At 43.7% G+C, this 20000-nt stretch overlaps 1 protein-coding gene across 8 annotated transcripts in view; it reads left to right on the top strand.

The window, feature by feature from the left end:
* Positions 1 to 20000, top strand: part of fryb (furry homolog b (Drosophila)) — a 247848-nt gene that overhangs the window by 63000 nt on the left and 164848 nt on the right. For 7 of the 8 annotated variants that reach the window (XM_036967909.1, XM_036967914.1, XM_036967911.1 and 4 more), the window contains exon 1: positions 1 to 12. This exon is cut by the window's left edge and continues 1559 nt beyond it. The exons of the other annotated variant lie outside the window; for it this stretch is intronic. In XM_036967909.1, coding sequence (XP_036823804.1) covers positions 1 to 12 — 12 coding nt within the window. The remainder of the gene's footprint in view (positions 13 to 20000) is intronic. 8 annotated transcript variants of the gene reach the window in all.

Genomic DNA, 20000 nt, shown 5'->3' with positions numbered 1-20000 from the left:
AGATCATCAGAGGTATGTTCCGTTCATAGCTTCTGGAAATGAATGCCCCGTACTTATATCGTCCAAAACCAGTCTCGATAGAAAACCAGAGTAGGTTCTGATCCAACAAAGATTCAGTCATGCTTGAACTAAGGTTCTGGAAGGCACTGTATCCTGTTGGAAAGGTCGCGGTTCAGATAGGCAAATATTAGATTTTTTTCAGGTTGGGCAGGCTTTTGCAGGGATCTATGGATGTTGTATCACACTATCTGGTGTTGATCTACTGGATCTACTCCAGAATATCATTGTTCTATGACAGGTTTTGTTCTACACTCTTAGAAAAAAAAGATGCTATCTAGAACCTAAAAGTGTTCTTTGGCTGTCCCCATAGGAGAACCCTTTGAAGAACCTATTTTGGTTCCAGGTGGAACCCTTTCGGGTTCCATGTAGAACCCTTTGTAAGGGTTTTACCTGGAACCTTAAATGATTCTTTCTGAAACCAAAAAGGGTTCTCCTATGGGGACAACCTTTTGGAACCCATTTTTCGAAGAGTGTACGAGGTCTCCTCCAGAATAATTGTTCGTTGTTCTAGAATGAACCTGTAGATTGTGTCTGGACAACATCTCAGGCTGTGTCTGTCTCTTATATTCTCTCTCCTTCTGACTTATGGGTAACAAGCTATTCCTTCCTTTGTTGTGGTTCTGTAAACCCTTTGATATGTGAGATAGGCTTCCAGACAAGTGGACAGCACTTCAATAAGCCTACTAACACCTAGTACCTATAGACTAGACGCTATACCTAACACCTAGTACCTATAGACTAGACGTTATACCTAATACCTAGTACCTATAGACTAGACACTATACCTAGTACCTATAGACTAGACGCTATACCTAGTACCTATAGACTAGACGCTACACCTAGTACCTAGTACCTATAGACTAAGACGCTATACCTAGTACCTAGTACCTATAGACTAGATGCTATACCTAGTACCTAGTACCTATAGACTAGACGCTATACCTAACACCTAGTACCTATAGACTAGACACTATACCTAGTACCTATAGACTAGACGCTATACCTAGTACCTATAGACTAGACGCTACACCTAGTACCTAGTACCTATAGACTAGACGCTATACCTAGTACCCAGTACCTATAGACTAGATGCTATACCTAGTACCTAGTACCTATAGACTAGATGCTATACCTAGTACCTAGTACCTATAGACTAGACGCTATACCTAGTACCTATAGACTAGACGCTATACCTAGTACCTAGTACCTATAGACTAGATGCTATACCTAGTACCTAGTACCTATAGACTAGACACTATACCTAGTACCTATAGACTAGACACTATACCTAGTACCTATAGACTAGACGCTACACCTAGTACCTAGTACCTATAGACTAGACGCTACACCTAGTACCTATAGACTAGACGCTACACCTAGTACCTATAGACTAGATGCTATACCTAGTACCTAGTACCTATAGACTAGACGCTATACCTAGTACCCAGTACCTATAGACTAGATGCTATACCTAGTACCTAGTACCTATAGACTAGACGCTATACCTAGTACCTAGTACCTATAGACTAGACGCTACACCTAGTACCTATAGACTAGACGCTATACCTAGTACCTATAGACTAGACGCTACACCTAGTACCTATAGACTAGACGCTATACCTAGTACCTAGTACCTATAGACTAGACGCTACACCTAGTACCTAGTACCTATAGACTAGACGCTATACCTAGTACCCAGTACCTATAGACTAGATGCTATACCTAGTACCTAGTACCTATAGACTAGACACTACACCTAGTACCTATAGACTAGACACTATACCTAGTTCCTATAGACTAGACACTATGCCTAGTACCTATAGACTAGACGCTACACCTAGTACCTATAGACTAGATGCTATACCTAGTACCTATAGACTAGACGCTATACCTAGTACCTAGTACCTATAGACTAGACACTATACCTAGTACCTATAGACTAGATGCTATACCTAGTACCTATAGACTATAGGTCTGTCTTGAACAATATATGTCATGTCATTGAGACTAACCTGGATGAATGAAGGTGTTAAACGAACATGCAAAGTGAATGCAGCTTATTCAGAAAGGCTATTTACCCAAGACACCAGAGCTAAACAAGATGACAGTAACTGACCGGGTATTTGTTATCTTAGGTCATCTTACAGTGTGTCTTTAACCGTGTGTTGTCTCAACAATACTACAGAGTATTTCCCCAACACCTGGTGGTGTGTAACCTGTTTGTCAAACCCGTTTATAATCCAGCAGTTGTAGACATGTGACATCGTCCTCTGAGGATGAGTAAGATGAGGCAATGACTTCTGTGACGTAGGTTGTATATAGTGGCAATGTTGAGGAAATGACTAACTGTTTGTACGAGGCGAGTTTTGGTCAAATAGAGGGGAAGACAGTCTTTATTAGCGCAATTCAGCTTATTTACGTAGTAAGTGAAATGCCTGTTCAAAATAAACAAGGCAGAGATGAAGCTACATGTAGAAAGGGGTAGGATGAGAGATGAAGCAGGAAGGAGAGAGAGGAGAACCTAAAGGGGTAGGATGAGCGATGAAGCAGGAAGGAGAGAGAGGAGAACCTAAAGGGGTAGGATGAGAGATGAAGCAGGAAGGAGAGAGGAGAACCTAAAGGGGTAGGATGAGAGATGAAGCAGGAAGGAGAGAGAGGAGAACCTAAAGGGGTAGGATGAGCGATGAAGCAGGAAGGAGAGAGAGGAGAACCTAAAGGGGTAGGATGAGAGATGAAGCAGGAAGGAGAGAGGAGAACCTAAAGGGGTAGGATGAGAGATGAAGCAGGAAGGAGAGAGGAGAACCTAAAGGGGTAGGATGAGAGATGAAGCAGGAAGGAGAGAGGAGAACCTAAAGGGGTAGGATGAGAGATGAAGCAGGAAGGAGAGAGGAGAACCTAAAGGGGTAGGATGAGAGATGAAGCAGGAAGGAGAGAGAGGAGAACCTAAAGGGGTAGGATGAGAGATGAAGCAGGAAGGAGAGAGGAGAACCTAAAGGGGTAGGATGAGAGATGAAGCAGGAAGGAGAGAGGAGAACCTAAAGGGGTAGGATGAGAGATGAAGCAGGAAGGAGAGAGGAGAACCTAAAGGGGTAGGATGAGCGATGAAGCAGGAAGGAGAGAGAGGAGAACCTAAAGGGGTAGGATGAGAGAGCAAGCAGGAAGGAGAGAGGAGAACCTAAAGGGGTAGGGTGAGAGAGCAAGCAGGAAGGAGAGAGAGGAGAACCTAAAGGGGTAGGATGAGCGATGAAGCAGGAAGGAGAGAGGAGAACCTAAAGGGGTAGGATGAGAGAGCAAGCAGGAAGGAGAGAGAGGAGAACCTAAAGGGGTAGGATGAGCGATGAAGCAGGAAGGAGAGAGAGGAGAACCTAAAGGGGTAGGATGAGCGATGAAGCAGGAAGGAGAGAGAGGAGAACCTAAAGGGGTAGGATGAGCGATGAAGCAGGAAGGAGAGAGAGGAGAACCTAAAGGGGTAGGATAAGAGAGCAAGCAGGAAGGAGAGAGAGGAGAACCTAAAGGGGTAGGATGAGCGATGAAGCAGGAAGGAGAGAGAGGAGAACCTAAAGGGGTAGGATGAGCGATGAAGCAGGAAGGAGAGAGAGGAGAACCTAAAGGGGTAGGATGAGCGATGAAGCAGGAAGGAGAGAGAGGAGAACCTAAAGGGGTAGGATAAGAGAGCAAGCAGGAAGGAGAGAGGAGAAAGCTATAAGCTGAATTCTAAACTAAAGTGAGGATGAGTAATTCCCCTGCATAAACATGCCTTCATTCTAAAAAGCCCCTGATCTGAGCGTGTATTTGTGTGTGTGTGTGTTTGTCTCCAGTGAAATGACAGAGCATTAAGGTTTGGAGATTGGAATAAAAACACCACAAAGGCCTGTGTGAACTTTCACCCACGCTCTCATAAAATTAATCTAATTCATTCTGGTGGAGGTGTGTGTGTCTGTCTGTCTGTGAATTAACGAATTACATTTTATTTTCGTGTCAAATTGCCAGTCTGGCAACCCCTCACTTAGGGGTTTAATTGACACATAATTCAGTAATATTTATTCCGGTGTTCTATGCAGTGAGAACCACATAAAGAATGGAACAGAAATCAGTACATGATAGTTCATAATGCTATTAAAGCAATAATACTAACCATAGAGAAGTCAAACAAATACAACATTTAATAAAAACAATAAAATATATATATAATAAAAAAATAACAATAATGGATAGATAACAACCAGGGTATATCTGGTGGTCTATCTCCTCATGACTACATAATACCAGGGTATATCTGGTGGTCTGTCTCCTCATGACTACATAATACCAGGGTATATCTGGTGGTCTGTCTCCTCATGACTACATAATACCAGGGTATATCTGGTGGTCTGTCTCCTCATGACTACATAATACCAGGGTATATCTGGTGGTCTGTCTCCATAATACCAGGGTATATCTGGTGGTCTGTCTCCATAATACCAGGGTATATCTGGTGGTCTGTCTCCATAATACCAGGGTATATCTGGTGGTCTGTCTCCATAATACCAGGGTATATCTGGTGGTCTGTCTCCATAATACCAGGGTATATCTGGTGGTCTGTCTCCTCATGACTACATAATACCAGGGTATATCTGGTGGTCTGTCTCCATAATACCAGGGTATATCTGGTGGTCTGTCTCCATAATACCAGGGTATATCTGGTGGTCTGTCTCCATAATACCAGGGTATATCTGGTGGTCTGTCTCCATAATACCAGGGTATATCTGGTGGTCTGTCTCCATAATACCAGGGTATATCTGGTGGTCTGTCTCCTCATGACTACATAATACCAGGGTATATCTGGTGGTCTGTCTCCATAATACCAGGGTATATCTGGTGGTCTGTCTCCATAATACCAGGGTATATCTGATGGTCTGTTTCCTCATGACTACATAATACCAGAGTATATCTGGTGGTCTGTCTCCTCATGACTACATAATACCAGGGTATATCTGGTGGTCTGTCTCCTCATGACTACATAATACCAGGGTATATCTGGTGGTCTGTCTCCTCATGACTACATAATACCAGGGTATATCTGGTGGTCTGTCTCCTCATGACTACATAATACCAGGGTATGTCTGGTGGTCTGTCTCCTCATGACTACATAATACTAGGGTATATCTGGTGGTCTGTCTCCTCATGACTACATAATACCAGGGTATGTCTGGTGGTCTGTCTCCTCATGACTACATAATACCAGGGTATATCTGGTGGTCTGTCTCCATAATACCAGGGTATATCTGGTGGTCTGTCTCCTCATGACTACATAATACCAGGGTATATCTGGTGGTCTGTCTCCTCAGCTACATAATACTAGGGTATATATGGTGGTCTGTCTCCTCATGACTACATAATACCAGGGTATATCTGGTGGTCTGTCTCCTCATGACTACATAATACCAGGGTATATCTGGTGGTCTGTCTCCTCATGACTACATAATTCCAGGGTATATCTGGTGGTCTGTCTCCTCATGACTACATAATACCAGGGTATATATGGTGGTCTGTCTCCTCATGACTACATAATACCAGGGTATATCTGGTGGTCTGTCTCCTCATGACTACATAATACCAGGGTATATCTGGTGGTCTGTCTCCTCATGACTACATAATACCAGGGTATATCTGGTGGTCTGTCTCCTCATGACTACATAATACCAGGTTATATCTGGTGGTCTGTCTCCTCATGACTACATAATACCAGGGTATATCTGGTGGTCTGTCTCCTCATGACTACATAATACCAGGGTATATCTGGTGGTCTGTCTCCTCATGACTACATAATACCAGGGTATATCTGGTGGTCTGTCTCCTCATGACTACATAATACCACGGTATATCTGGTGGTCTGTCTCCTCATGACTACATAATACCAGGTTATATCTGGTGGTCTGTCTCCTCATGACTACATAATACCAGGGTATATCTGGTGGTCTGTCTCCTCATGACTACATAATACCAGGGTATATCTGGTGGTCTGGCTCCTCATGACTACATAATACCAGGGTATATCTGGTGGTCTGGCTCCTCATGACTACATAATACCAGGGTATATCTGGTGGTCTGTCTCCATAATACCAGGGTATATCTGGTGGTCTGTCTCCATAATACCAGGGTATATCTGGTGGTCTGTCTCCTCATGACTACATAATACCAGGGTATATCTGGTGGTCTGTTTCCATAATACCAGGGTATATCTGGTGGTCTGTCTCCATAATACCAGGGTATATCTGGTGGTCTGTCTCCATAATACCAGGGTATATCTGGTGGTCTGTCTCCATAATACCAGGGTAAATCTGGTGGTCTGTCTCCATAATACCAGGGTATATCTGGTGGTCTGTCACCTCATGACTACATAATACCAGGGTATATCTGGTGGTCTGTCTCCATAATACCAGGGTATATCTGGTGGTCTGTCTCCATAATACCAGGGTATATCTGATGGTCTGTTTCCTCATGACTACATAATACCAGAGTATATCTGGTGGTCTGTCTCCTCATGACTACATAATACCAGGGTATATCTGGTGGTCTGTCTCCTCATGACTACATAATACCAGGGTATATCTGGTGGTCTGTCTCCTCATGACTACATAATACCAGGGTATATCTGGTGGTCTGTCTCCTCATGACTACATAATACCAGGGTATGTCTGGTGGTCTGTCTCCTCATGACTACATAATACTAGGGTATATCTGGTGGTCTGTCTCCTCATGACTACATAATACCAGGGTATGTCTGGTGGTCTGTCTCCTCATGACTACATAATACCAGGGTATATCTGGTGGTCTGTCTCCATAATACCAGGGTATATCTGGTGGTCTGTCTCCTCATGACTACATAATACCAGGGTATATCTGGTGGTCTGTCTCCTCAGCTACATAATACTAGGGTATATATGGTGGTCTGTCTCCTCATGACTACATAATACCAGGGTATATCTGGTGGTCTGTCTCCTCATGACTACATAATACCAGGGTATATCTGGTGGTCTGTCTCCTCATGACTACATAATTCCAGGGTATATCTGGTGGTCTGTCTCCTCATGACTACATAATACCAGGGTATATATGGTGGTCTGTCTCCTCATGACTACATAATACCAGGGTATATCTGGTGGTCTGTCTCCTCATGACTACATAATACCAGGGTATATCTGGTGGTCTGTCTCCTCATGACTACATAATACCAGGGTATATCTGGTGGTCTGTCTCCTCATGACTACATAATACCAGGTTATATCTGGTGGTCTGTCTCCTCATGACTACATAATACCAGGGTATATCTGGTGGTCTGTCTCCTCATGACTACATAATACCAGGGTATATCTGGTGGTCTGTCTCCTCATGACTACATAATACCAGGGTATATCTGGTGGTCTGGCTCCTCATGACTACATAATACCAGGGTATATCTGGTGGTCTGTCTTCTCATGACTACATAATACCAGGGTATATCTGGTGGTCTGTCTCCTCATGACTACATAATACCAGGGTATATCTGGTGGTCTGTCTCCTCAGCTACATAATACCAGGGTATATCTGGTGGTCTGGCTCCTCATGACTACATAATACCAGGGTATATCTGGTGGTCTGTCTCCTCATGACTACATAATACCAGGGTATATCTGGTGGTCTGGCTCCTCATGACTACATAATACCAGGGTATATCTGGTGGTCTGGCTCCTCATGACTACATAATACCAGGGTATATCTGGTGGTCTGTCTCCTCATGACTACATAATACCAGGGTATATCTGGTGGTCTGGCTCCTCATGACTACATAATACCAGGGTATATCTGGTGGTCTGGCTCCTCATGACTACATAATACCAGGGTATATCTGGTGGTCTGTCTCCTCAGCTACATAATACCAGGGTATATCTGGTGGTCTGTCTCCTCATGACTACATAATACCAGGGTATATCTGGTGGTCTGTCTTCTCATGACTACATAATACCAGGGTATATCTGGTGGTCTGTCTCCTCATGACTACATAATACCAGGGTATATCTGGTGGTCTGTCTCCTCAGCTACATAATACCAGGGTATATCTGGTGGTCTGGCTCCTCATGACTACATAATACCAGGGTATATCTGGTGTTCTGTCTCCATAATACCAGGGTATATCTGGTGGTCTGTCTCCTCATGACTACATAATACCAGGGTATATCTGGTGGTCTGTCTCCTCAGCTACATAATACCAGGGTATATCTGGTGTTCTGTCTCCATAATACCAGGGTATATCTGGTGGTCTGTCTCCATAAAGCAGGGTATATCTGGTGGTCTGTCTCCATGATACCAGGGTATATCTGGTGGTCTGTCTACATCATTTCAGGGTATATCTGGTGGTCTGTCTCCATAATACCAGGGTATATCTGGTGGTCTGTCTCCATAATACCAGGGTATATCTGGTGGTCTGTCTCCATAATACCAGGGTATATCTGGTGGACTGTCTCCATAATACCAGGGTATTTCTGGTGGTCTTTCTGGAATAAGGACAAGTGTATGTCGTGGTCAAAAGGGCAACAGAGGATAAAATATTTTGTTCTCTATTTCTTCGAGGTCACAATAGTTAGTCCTTCCTCTTCCATTTCACCACAAATACCGACCTGTTTTGATACTCAGGGACAATAGCAATCTCTTGCCCTTAGGTAGGTTGTACATAATATATATCTCACACATTAATTCACCCTTAATCAAACAAAAGATTATCAATTTGGGTTTATGATTAATCTCCTCCACCCATTTCATTTTCATATTTCATCAACAGTTGTTTTTTAATAGCGTCTGTCACCCTTCATTTGGTTTTCCTACAGACGTTCCCAGTCAGACTGTTGGAAAGGGTCAGACATTTCAGTTACCCAGGCTCCCCTTATGGAGAAACCCCATCGAAAGACTTTACTGGCTATTCTGGAAGTTGGCATATCCAACATTCTATTCCAAAGTCTCACCATACAGGCCTTCCGTCTCACCTCACAGGGTTCCCAGCCCGTCCAACATTCTACTCCAACGTCTCACCATACAGGCCTTCCGTCTCACCTCACAGGGTTCCCAGCCCGTCCAACATTCTATTCCAACGTCTCACCATACAGGCCTTCCGTCTCACCTCACAGGGTTCCCAACCCGTCCAACATTCTATTCCAACGTCTCACCATACAGGCCTTCCGTCTCACCTCACAGGGTTCCCAGCCCGTCCAACATTCTACTCCAACGTCTCACCATACAGGCCTTCCGTCTCACCTCACAGGGTTCCCAGCCCGTCCAACATTCTATTCCAACGTCTCACCATACAGGCCTTCCGTCTCACCTCACAGGGTTCCCAACCCGTCCAACATTCTACTCCAACGTCTCACCATACAGGCCTTCCGTCTCTATTCCCAACTCGTGTCCCCAGTTGTTTCCAGTATCGGTGCAAACTTGTGGACACCGACAAATTATCGTTCTGCTTCTGTTATGGACATGTTCGTTTTTGACCTCTTAACGCCCCACATTCCTGCTGAATAGTCCAGAGGTCTGATACAGTTTGGAATACGTGACAAAACCAATATCTTTGAGTGGTTTGTTTGTTTTTCCCTATCACTCCCCCAAAAGAACTCTACTTGCTGAGTCGAGCAGATGTGGCCGTATAGAAAGGTCATGTGCTCATCGAAATAAAGACCCTAAATATTTATAATTGCTAGTAAACTCCAGAATGTCTTCATCAAAACAAGATGGAAAACACAGCTCTTAGTATCTGGTTTCCTCAAAGTCATTATCTGTGTTTTTGTCCTGTTTATCTCTAAATCTTTTACATGATCTTTTGATTGGACATAGTAACATGTTCTGCAGGTCCCGTTCGGCCATCGCTCATCCATATATTTATATGTACATATTCTTATTCATTCCTCTACACTTGTGTGCATAAGGTAGTGGTTGAGAAATTGTTAGGTTACTTGTTAGATATTACTGCACTGTCGGGAACTAGAAGCACAAGCATTTCGCTACACTCGCATTAACATCTGCTAACCATGTGTATGTGACCAATAACATTTGATTTGTTCAGTTTCAACCATCAAATAATATCATCATTATATAAGATAATACTTAGCATTTCATCATCATATTTTACTCCCAATATTTAACTGTTCATTCTTTGGGACAAATCATTAATCAACAAAGCAAATGGAATCTGTGATAAGACGTCTCCTTATTTTACACCTGAGTGTGTGGGAAACCAATCTGTACCATATACACGCACACAGGCAGTAGGTGCTTTTGTCAAGGGATTGCGTGATAACATTTCCTGTCAACCCCTGCCTTTAACAAACCACAGCCTAAAAGATCTCTATTTACAAAATCAACAGTTTCCTGGAAATCAACGAAACGTGCGAAAGTAGACTTCTCTTCCTGTCATCTATTTCGGATTATTGTACAGACGGAGAAGAAGATATGATCTATACGGGCTCTGGATTTACCAAAACCATTTTGTTCTTCCACAAGAATGTTTTGATCCTCCTGAAAGGTCATTAGCCTGTTGTTGAGGATGGATGAATATCATTTATAGACCTAGTAAACGTATGATTCTGCAGTTCAGTGGCACTCTGGTCATTTTTTTTTAAGATTTGGGAATGGGATTCACTATAGACTTATACCAAGTCGATGGTAGTATACTCTACTCAAAACAAATTTGGAGAAAATCATGTAGAACTTCAATTAATTTAGGGGATTTTTAGACTTCATTAGGCAGTTCATCAATACCAAATGCTTTCTCATTTTTTCAGAGTCCTTCACCTTCTTAACTTCTGCAACGGACAGCTCATCAAATGTTCTCTTTCCTGACTTCCATCTGGCCACTCTACCATAAAGGCCTGATTGGTGGAGTGCTGCAGAGATGGTTGTCCTTCTGGAAGGTTCTCCCATCTCCACAGAGGAAATTTAGAGCTCTGTCAGAGTGACCATTGGGTTTTTGGTCACCTCCCTAATCAAAGCTCCCTGACTATTGCTCAGTTTGGCCAGGCGGCCAGATCTAGGAAGAGTCTTGGTGGTTCTAAACTTCTTCCATTTAAGAATGATGGAGGCCACTGTGTTCTTCAATATATAAGGTATTTCAGTTTCAGAAATGTCTAAAAACCTGTTTTTGCTTTGTCATCATGGGTTATCGTGTGTGGTTTTTATTTAATCCATTTTAGAATACGGCTGTAACGTAACAACATTTTGAAAAAGTCAAGGGGTCTGAATACTTTCATAGTCCACCACAGCTTTTCCTTTGGCAGAATGGATGTAAAGAGATCGCTTAAGGGGATATCCTTCCACTGATGATACACATTCCACTGATGATACACATTCCAGTGATGATACACGTTCCACTGATGATACACATTCCACTGATGATACACATTCCATTGATGATACACATTCCACTGATGATACACATTCCATTGATGATACACATTCCATTGATGATACACATTCCATTGATGATACACATTCCACTGATGATACACATTCCATTGATGATACACATTCCATTGATGATACACATTCCATTGATGATACACATTCCACTGATGATACACGTTCCACTGATGATACACGTTCCACTGATGATACACGTTCCACTGATGATACACGTCCCACTGATGATACACGTTCCACTGATGATACACATTCCACTGATGATACACATTCCACTGATGATACACATTCCATTGATGATACACGTTTCATTGATGATACACGTTCCATTAATGATACACATTCCATTGATGATACACATTCCATTGATGATACACATTCCATTGATGATACACGTTCCATTAATGATACACATTCCATTGATGATACACATTCCACTGATGATACACATTCCATTGATGATACACGTTCCATTGATGATACACATTCCATTGATGATACACATTCCATTGATGATACACATTCCACTGATGATACACATTCCATTGATGATACACATTCCATTGATGATACACATTCCACTGATGATACACATTCCATTAATGAAACACATTCCATTGATACACATTCCATTGATGATACACATTCCATTAATGATACACATTCCATTGATGATACACATTCCATTGATGATACACATTCCATTAATGATACACATTCCATTGATACACATTTTAGAGTCCCGAATTCTAATAGCGTTTCCCCATGTTGACTAGCAAAGCCATCCAATGCAACGCGCGATGGAATATCAATATCAATATCAATAGTCATCTAACCTCCCAATTCCACTGTTAAGATCCACACATATGTAAATAGCATCTTCTCCTGTATATAGGTATACTTGCCTTAACAAATGACTATAGCAGGAGGATGCATTTCTACCCCATGTGGACTGTTCAGGTGTCAAATAGCATGAAAACACAACGAAACAATAATCTGACTCCCTATGTTCAAAACGCAAACAAACTAATTCCTTCTACGGCTCTAACAATGATTTCAATTCTATATGCTTTCATCATATCAGACCTTGCACTTACCCCCAGGGGTTTCAAATGAGTGTTTCTGTTGTGTCCATACCGTACACACCCTTCAATGTCAATAGCTTCTTGTCCGACAAAAATGTGTTTCCTTCATAGAGATAATGTCTGGGTTTAAGGGTTGTAGTATTAATATTCGTAACTTATTGTTCAAGGTTGTCCATCCGTTAGTCCAATGCGCTGTTGAAATGTAACGCTGGAGGGGATGGGAAGCCCCTCAGGCTGCAGTAGGTCGGTCCACCCCATGTCTTTGTCCACGCTGGTCTCGTTTCCTGACCCGTCCTCTTCCCGTGACAAAATAGTCCTTTCCCCCTAGGATTTTCCTCAGCAGCGTCCAAGTTCAGCTCTATAAGGCGATTGGAAGGAAGACTTTTTCATAATCAGGCTTTTGTTTCTTCCCTAACAGGCCCACTGTGTAACTCTGTGTTGTTGTTTTTGTCGCACTGCTTGGCTTTATCTTGGCCAGGTCGCAGTTGTAAATGAGAACTTGTTCTCAACTGGCCTACCTGGTTAAATAAAGGTGAAATAATTATTTTTTAAAACTTTCTCCTCCACTTTACCTCTCTCCTTCATCCTCTCAACTGTTTCTCAGCCAAGGCCTACTGATATCAGCTGGTTCACTTTGGAGATTAGGTCCTTGTTTTCATTTGCTGGCTGGCAGTCCTGCCACTGTGATAGACACATCTGGGTCTAACTGTTTTGCATTGCCTGTTCTCCCAGATTCCAGGGATTCTACGCAGGTTTCCAGACGTCCAACATCAAGGGCTATGTGGTCTCGTGGCTGCCTGTTATTATTCTCCAGTTGAGTCAGCGTAGCTGTGTGATTATCTTGGACAGCTTTCTCCAAAGATGCCCCTATGCTGTCAACTTGACTATTTATCATTTTGTCGATAGACAACTTCATTTCGTCCATCTTTTTTAAAAACATTTTTGTACCTAGGCTCCTTATCTCTGTCATGAGATTAGCTGTTGGCACTTTCTTTCTTTGATCAATTCGGCTCCATATTTTTCTGACCACTGCGTAGGTTTCTACAGGAATCCATAGGTTTTAGCGCTTAGCTGTTTCTGTTATTGCCGTTCAAGGTAGCTAGCCAGCTAAGTCTAAAGCTAGGCTAGCTAACCAGCTAAGTCTATAGCTAGGCTAGCTAACCAGCTAAGTCTATAGCTAGGCTAGCTAACCAGCTAAGTCTATAGCTAGGCTAGCTAGCCAGCTAAGTCTATAGCTAGGCTAGCTAACCAGCTAGTCTATAGCTAGGCTAGCTAACCAGCTAAGTCTATAGCTAGGCTAGCTAAGTCTATAGCTAGGCTAGCTAGCCAGCTAAGTCTATAGCTAGGCTAGCTAACCAGGTAAGTCTATAGCTAGGCTAGCTAACCAGCTAACTCGCCAAGCGCTTCCCAACAGGCCTGTCAGTTGACTGTCTTTCACCCTCACGGGATTCAGACTTCAGCTGTCTCCATTTACGGGCCAATCTCTATGTTTGACAGAGTTTGGTCCCGGAAAGAAGCGGAAGCGTTTTCACCGTGTAGGGTAGTGGGGTAGTGTCGAGAGACAGAAAACACGGATATAAATTCTGCCCAAGTTTTACTTGTCTGGCATGAAAACGAGAAACACACACACACACACACACACACACACACACACACACACACACACACACACACACAGTGTTTGAGTAGGCAGGTTCACACTGGTATTTCCTTGACACAGCTGGCCATGACAAATAGGATCTGCTATGGTGAATGACTTCACTATACTGTATAACCCAACAACACCTCATAGTTTCTCTTTCGAAATGTGGCGAATTATGGATGAAGGTCTATTTTTAGTTGTGGTTACAGGGTTTAAACAGAAATAACTCAAAGGTTAACAGTTTATTCATTCCGAGTGGTTAAGGTTAGGGTTATGGTTTGGGGAAGGCTTAAAACAAAATAATATTAAAAAGAAACTTGCTATTACCATCAGGTATGATCAGTATTCACAGTATTCTCATTGCTAGTATTTGCTTGCTAGATCGTGGTGAACTGCCATAGCATAGGGTTGGGTTAGGGTTAGGGTTGGGTTAGGGTTAGGGTTAGGGTTAGGGTTGGGTTAGGGTTGGGTTAGGGTTGGGTTAGGGTTAGGGTTAGGGTTGGGTTAGGGTTAGGGTTGGGTTAGGGTTAGGGTTAGGGTTAGGGTTAGGGTTGTGTTAGGGTTAGGGTTAGTGTTAGGGTTGGGTTAGGGTTAGGGTTAGAATTGGGTTAAGGGTTAGGGTTAGGGTTGGGTTAGGGTTAGGGTTAGGGTTAGGGTTGTGTTAGGGTTAGGGTTAGTGTTAGGGTTGGGTTAGGGTTAGGGTTAGGGTTGGGTTAGGGGTTAGGATTAGGGTTAGGGTTAGCCCTGGTCTATGCTGCACCAGTTTGTGCCCTGTCATTTTCTTTTATTTTTGTGAGCGCCAAGGAAGACATATATAGACATTCTCAGGAACTTTTTAAACGTCTGAAATCAAAGTCTGATCAGGCTGGTATAGCATGGAGTGAGAGTGTGGAATGGACACATACACACACACACCAGACACACACACACACCAGACACACACACACACACACACACACACCAGACACACCAGACACACACACCAGACACACACACACACACACACACACACACACACAGACCAGACAAACACCAGACACACTCGCACAAGATAACCGGTTACGGGCTTGCCCTTGTGAGGGAAGCTGTTGATAACCGGTTACTGACATGCCCTTGTGAGGGAAGCTGTTGATAACCGGTTACTGACATGCCCTTGTGAGGGAAGCTGTTGATAACCGGTTACTGACATGCCCTTGTGAGGGAAGCTGTTGATAACCGGTTACTGGCTTGCCCTTGTGAGGGAAGCTGTTGATAACCGGTTACTGACATGCCCTTGTGAGGGAAGCTGTTGATAACCGGTTACTGACATGCCCTTGCGAGGGAAGCTGTTGATAACCGGTTACTGACATGCCCTTGTGAGGGAAGCTGTTGATAACCGGTTACTGACATGCCCTTGTGAGGGAAGCTGTTGATAACCGGTTACTGACATGCCCTTGTGAGGGAAGCTGTTGATAACCGGTTACTGACATGCCCTTGTGAGGGAAGCTGTTGATAACCGGTTACGGGCTTTCCCTTGTGAGGGAAGCTGTTGATAACCGGTTACGGGCTTGCCCTTGTGAGGGAAGCTGTTGATAACCGGTTACGGGCTTGCCCTTGTGAGGGAAGCTGTTGATAACCGGTTACTGACTTGCCCTTGTGAGGGAAGCTGTAGCAGATCGGTGCACATGTGATTTAGAAGTTCAGATCTACCAAGTTTCCTCTGATTTGATTGGCTGCTTTGTATACATTGTGTCATTAACCAATCAAAGAGGAGAAGAGGTTTTGGTGTCCACTGGCCTCATCGTGGTAACCTTACCCTAGATGCAGAACCTTCTTTCCAAGGATGTGTGTGTGTGCATGCATGTTTGTCTTTGTGTGTGTGTGTTTGTGTGTGCCTACGTGTGTGTGGCTACGTGTGTGTGTGTGGCTGCGTGTGTGTGTGTGCCTGTGTGTTTGTGTGTGTGTGGCTGCGTGTGTGTGTGTGCCTGTGTGTTTGTGTGTGTGTGGCTGCGTGTGTGTGTGTGTGTGTGTGTGTGTGTGTGTGTGTGTGTGTGTGTATGTGTGTGTGTATGTGTGTGTGTGTGTGTGTGTGTGTGTGTGTGTGTGTGTGTGTGTGTGTGTGTGTGTGTGTGTGTGTGGCTGTGTGTCTGTGTAAGTGGAGCTGCATTCCAACAGCTGGCATGACCAGGCCCCCGATGAGAATGCGAGGAATTCTGGGAGTCTTTCCTAAAGATTATCCAGTGTGGCGTGGAGGTGAGGTAAACCGCCCAGCAGGGTGTGTGTACCGCCCAGCTGGGTGTGTGTACCGCCCAGCAGGGTGTGTGTCAGTGTGAGACACCAGAAGGTCATGTTTTAAGTCGTCACCCTTCTCCCCTTCCATAGAGAAGCCCATTCCCACAGACTCTATGTTTTCAACCAGATATTGATGGATTGATATTGACACACACACACGCACACGTTTTGTTCCTGGTGTAGAAAAGTACAGTCAGTATTTGCTGCTCAATCAAAAGTTATGACAAAGTTTAATTTGATGAAGTTCTGACATGTTTACAGCCTGATGATGTTTATGTAAGCTTCTGTGTTCTGCTACGTTGATCTATGTAGCCTGAATGCCCTTAAGGGGTCCATAACAATACTCTGATTCCTCATAACACACAGGAGAGAAGACGGGGAGGGGGGTTAGTAGAGTTCCTGTGTGTATTATGATATGTATTATGACAACATTTTGTGAAGTTTTTGTGATTGTTTTCTGTGATTGGTCAACAGTAGGGATTCTTCAGTAAAGCTTCGTCTGTGATTGGTCAACAGTAGGGATTCTTCAATAAAGCTTTGTTTGTGATTGGTCAACAGTAGGGATTCTTCAATAAAGCTTCGTCTGTGATTGGTCAACAGTAGGGATTCTTCAATAAAGCTTCGTCTGTGATTGGTCAACAGTAGGGATTCTTCAATAAAGCTTCGTCTGTGATTGGTCAACAGTAGGGATTCTTCAATAAAGTCTTTGTTGTCATTCAACGAGAGAGGACTTGTTTTCATTGAGAAGTACTGCACCAAACATCTGAGATAGATGTTGCACAACTCGGTAAAAAAACATCAAAATGAATGACAGATTATCTTAGATTCATTCTGGCTATTTTGAGGAAGTGTGTACTGGCTACGGCGTCTCAGTATGGACAAACAGTACTATTGCTGCTTTTTTTCTTGATTTTCAAGCTAAGGTCTTCTAAAGGAGTCTGGAGAACACTCCTTCGGGTTGGGCTAGCCCGGTTTGGCAAGGCGCCAGCCGAACTGTAGCATGCTGACGTCTTTAGCCTGCTCTCACACACACGCACACACACACACACAAAGACACACACACACACACCCACATACACACACACACACACACACACACACACAAAGACACACACACACACACACAAAGACACACACACACAAAGACACACACACACACACACACAAAGACACACACACACAAAGACACACACACACACACACACACACACACACACACAAAGACACACACACACACACACACACACACACACACAAAGACACACACACACACACACACACACACAAAGACACACACACACACAAAGACACACACACACACACAAAGACACACACACACACACAAAGACACACACACACACACAAAGACACACACACACACACACACACACAAAGACACACACACACACACACAAAGACACACACACACACACACAAAGACACACACACACACACACAAAGACACACACACACACACACACACACACACTCACACACACACAAAGACACACACACACACACACACACACACACACAAAGACACACACACACACACACACACACACACACACACACACACACACACACAAAGACACACACACACACACACACACACACACACACACACACACAAAGACACACACACACACACACACACACACAAAGACACACACACACACACACACACACACACACACAAAGACACACACACACAAAGACACACACAAAGACACACACACACATAAATCTACCGCTGCCTTTTGACGTGATGGAACACTAATCCTTGACAGCTGTCAGAACCTTTCTCACCCTGAGAGAGAGAGGGGGGGGGGGGGGGGGGGCTGTATTGTATGTGAACCCTACGGTGGGATGTCAGTGTGTTTGAGGGATAGCTAGCTTACATACTGCACTGTATCATAACCCCAAACAGTCCACTCTACATCTGTAGATAGCCTCCCTCTCTTTTTCCCTCTACCCCCACCCTCTCACTGCCCCCCCGGTAATGGTTCACCCAGGGGATGACATAATTACATAACAACTACCATCCCCCGTCATCATCCTCTTGGTCATCCGGCTTTGTGGTTGGGATTTGAGAGCATGTCCTGATGAGTACTGGGTATACTGGTAAACTGGACTGGACTGGTGAGAAGGTGAAATGGTGAGAAGGTGAAATGGTGAGAAGGTAAAATTATGAGAAGGTGAAATGGTGAAGTGGTGAGAAGGTGAAATGGTGAGAAGGTGAAATGATGAGAAGGTGAAATGGTGAGGAGGTGAAATGGTGAAGTGGTGAAATGGTGAGATGGTGAAATGGTGAGAAGGTGAAATTATGAGAAGGTGAAGTGGTGAGAAGGTGAAATGGTGAGAAGGTGAAATGGTGAGAAGGTGAAATTATGAGAAGGTGAAATGGTGAAGTGGTGAAAAGGTGAAATGGTGAGAAGGTGAAATTATGAGAAGGTGAAATTATGAGAAGGTGAAATGGTGAAGTGGTGTGAAGGTGAAATGATGAGAAGGTGAAATGGTGAAGTGGTGTGAAGGTGAAATGATGAGAAGGTGAAATGGTGAGATGGTGAAGTGGTGAAATGGTGAGATGGTGAAATGGTGAGATGGTGAAATGGTGAGAAGGTGACATGGTGAGAAGGTGAAGTGGTGAGAAGGTGAAGTGGTGAGAAGGTGAAGTGGTGAGAACCGTTAGACAACGAATAACCCTAAAGAAGGCCAAAAGCCTAAATGGGTCGGTTCTACTTTTAACAATAAAGAAGCTTTTTGATTTAATTCCATGGTGTTAATGAGTATCCTCTAATCCTCTGTTGGCTCCTAATTTATGCACCTTGGTTGGAAAAGCAAGGCAGCATGAGTGAGCCTTTCCCCTTCTGCAAGGGTGAAAGATGAGACAATCACAGTAGAAGCAAGGGATGGATACACAACTTTGTATTATCCATCAAAGGTCTTGAAGTCCACATAGGTGTGATAGACTGGCTTTAGGTTGGCTTTAGACTGGCTTTAGACTGGCTTTAGGTTAGCTTTAGACTGGCTTTAGGTTGGCTTTAGGTTGGCTTTAGACTGGCTTTAGGTTGGCTTTAGACTGGCTTTAGGTTGGCTTTAGGTTGGCTTTAGACTGGCTTTAGGTTGGCTTTAGACTGGCTTTAGGCTGGCTTTAGGTTGGCTTTAGACTGGCTTTAGACTGGCTTTAGGTTGGCTTTAGGTTGGCTTTAGACTGGCTTTAGACTGGCTTTAGACTGGCTTTAGGTTGGCTTTAGGCTGGCTTTAGGTTGGCTTTCGACTGGCTTTAGACTGGCTTTCGGCTGGCTTTAGGTTGGCTTTAGGTTGGCTTTAGACTGGCTTTAGGTTGGCTTTAGGCTGGCTTTAGGTTAGCTTTAGACTGGCTTTAGGTTGGCTTTAGGTTGGATTTAGGTTGGCTTTAGACTGGCTTTAGGTTGGCTTTAGACTGGCTTTAGACTGGCTTTAGGTTAGCTTTAGGTTGGCTTTAGACTGGCTTTAGGTTGGCTTTAGGTTGGCTTTAG

This window comes from Oncorhynchus mykiss, chromosome Y (assembly GCF_013265735.2).
Source record: "Oncorhynchus mykiss isolate Arlee chromosome Y, USDA_OmykA_1.1, whole genome shotgun sequence".
NCBI classification, from domain to species: Eukaryota; Metazoa; Chordata; class Actinopteri; order Salmoniformes; family Salmonidae; genus Oncorhynchus; species Oncorhynchus mykiss.
The sequence above is the reverse complement of the archived record's forward strand: the minus strand, read 5'-3'. Positions and strand labels throughout refer to the sequence as shown.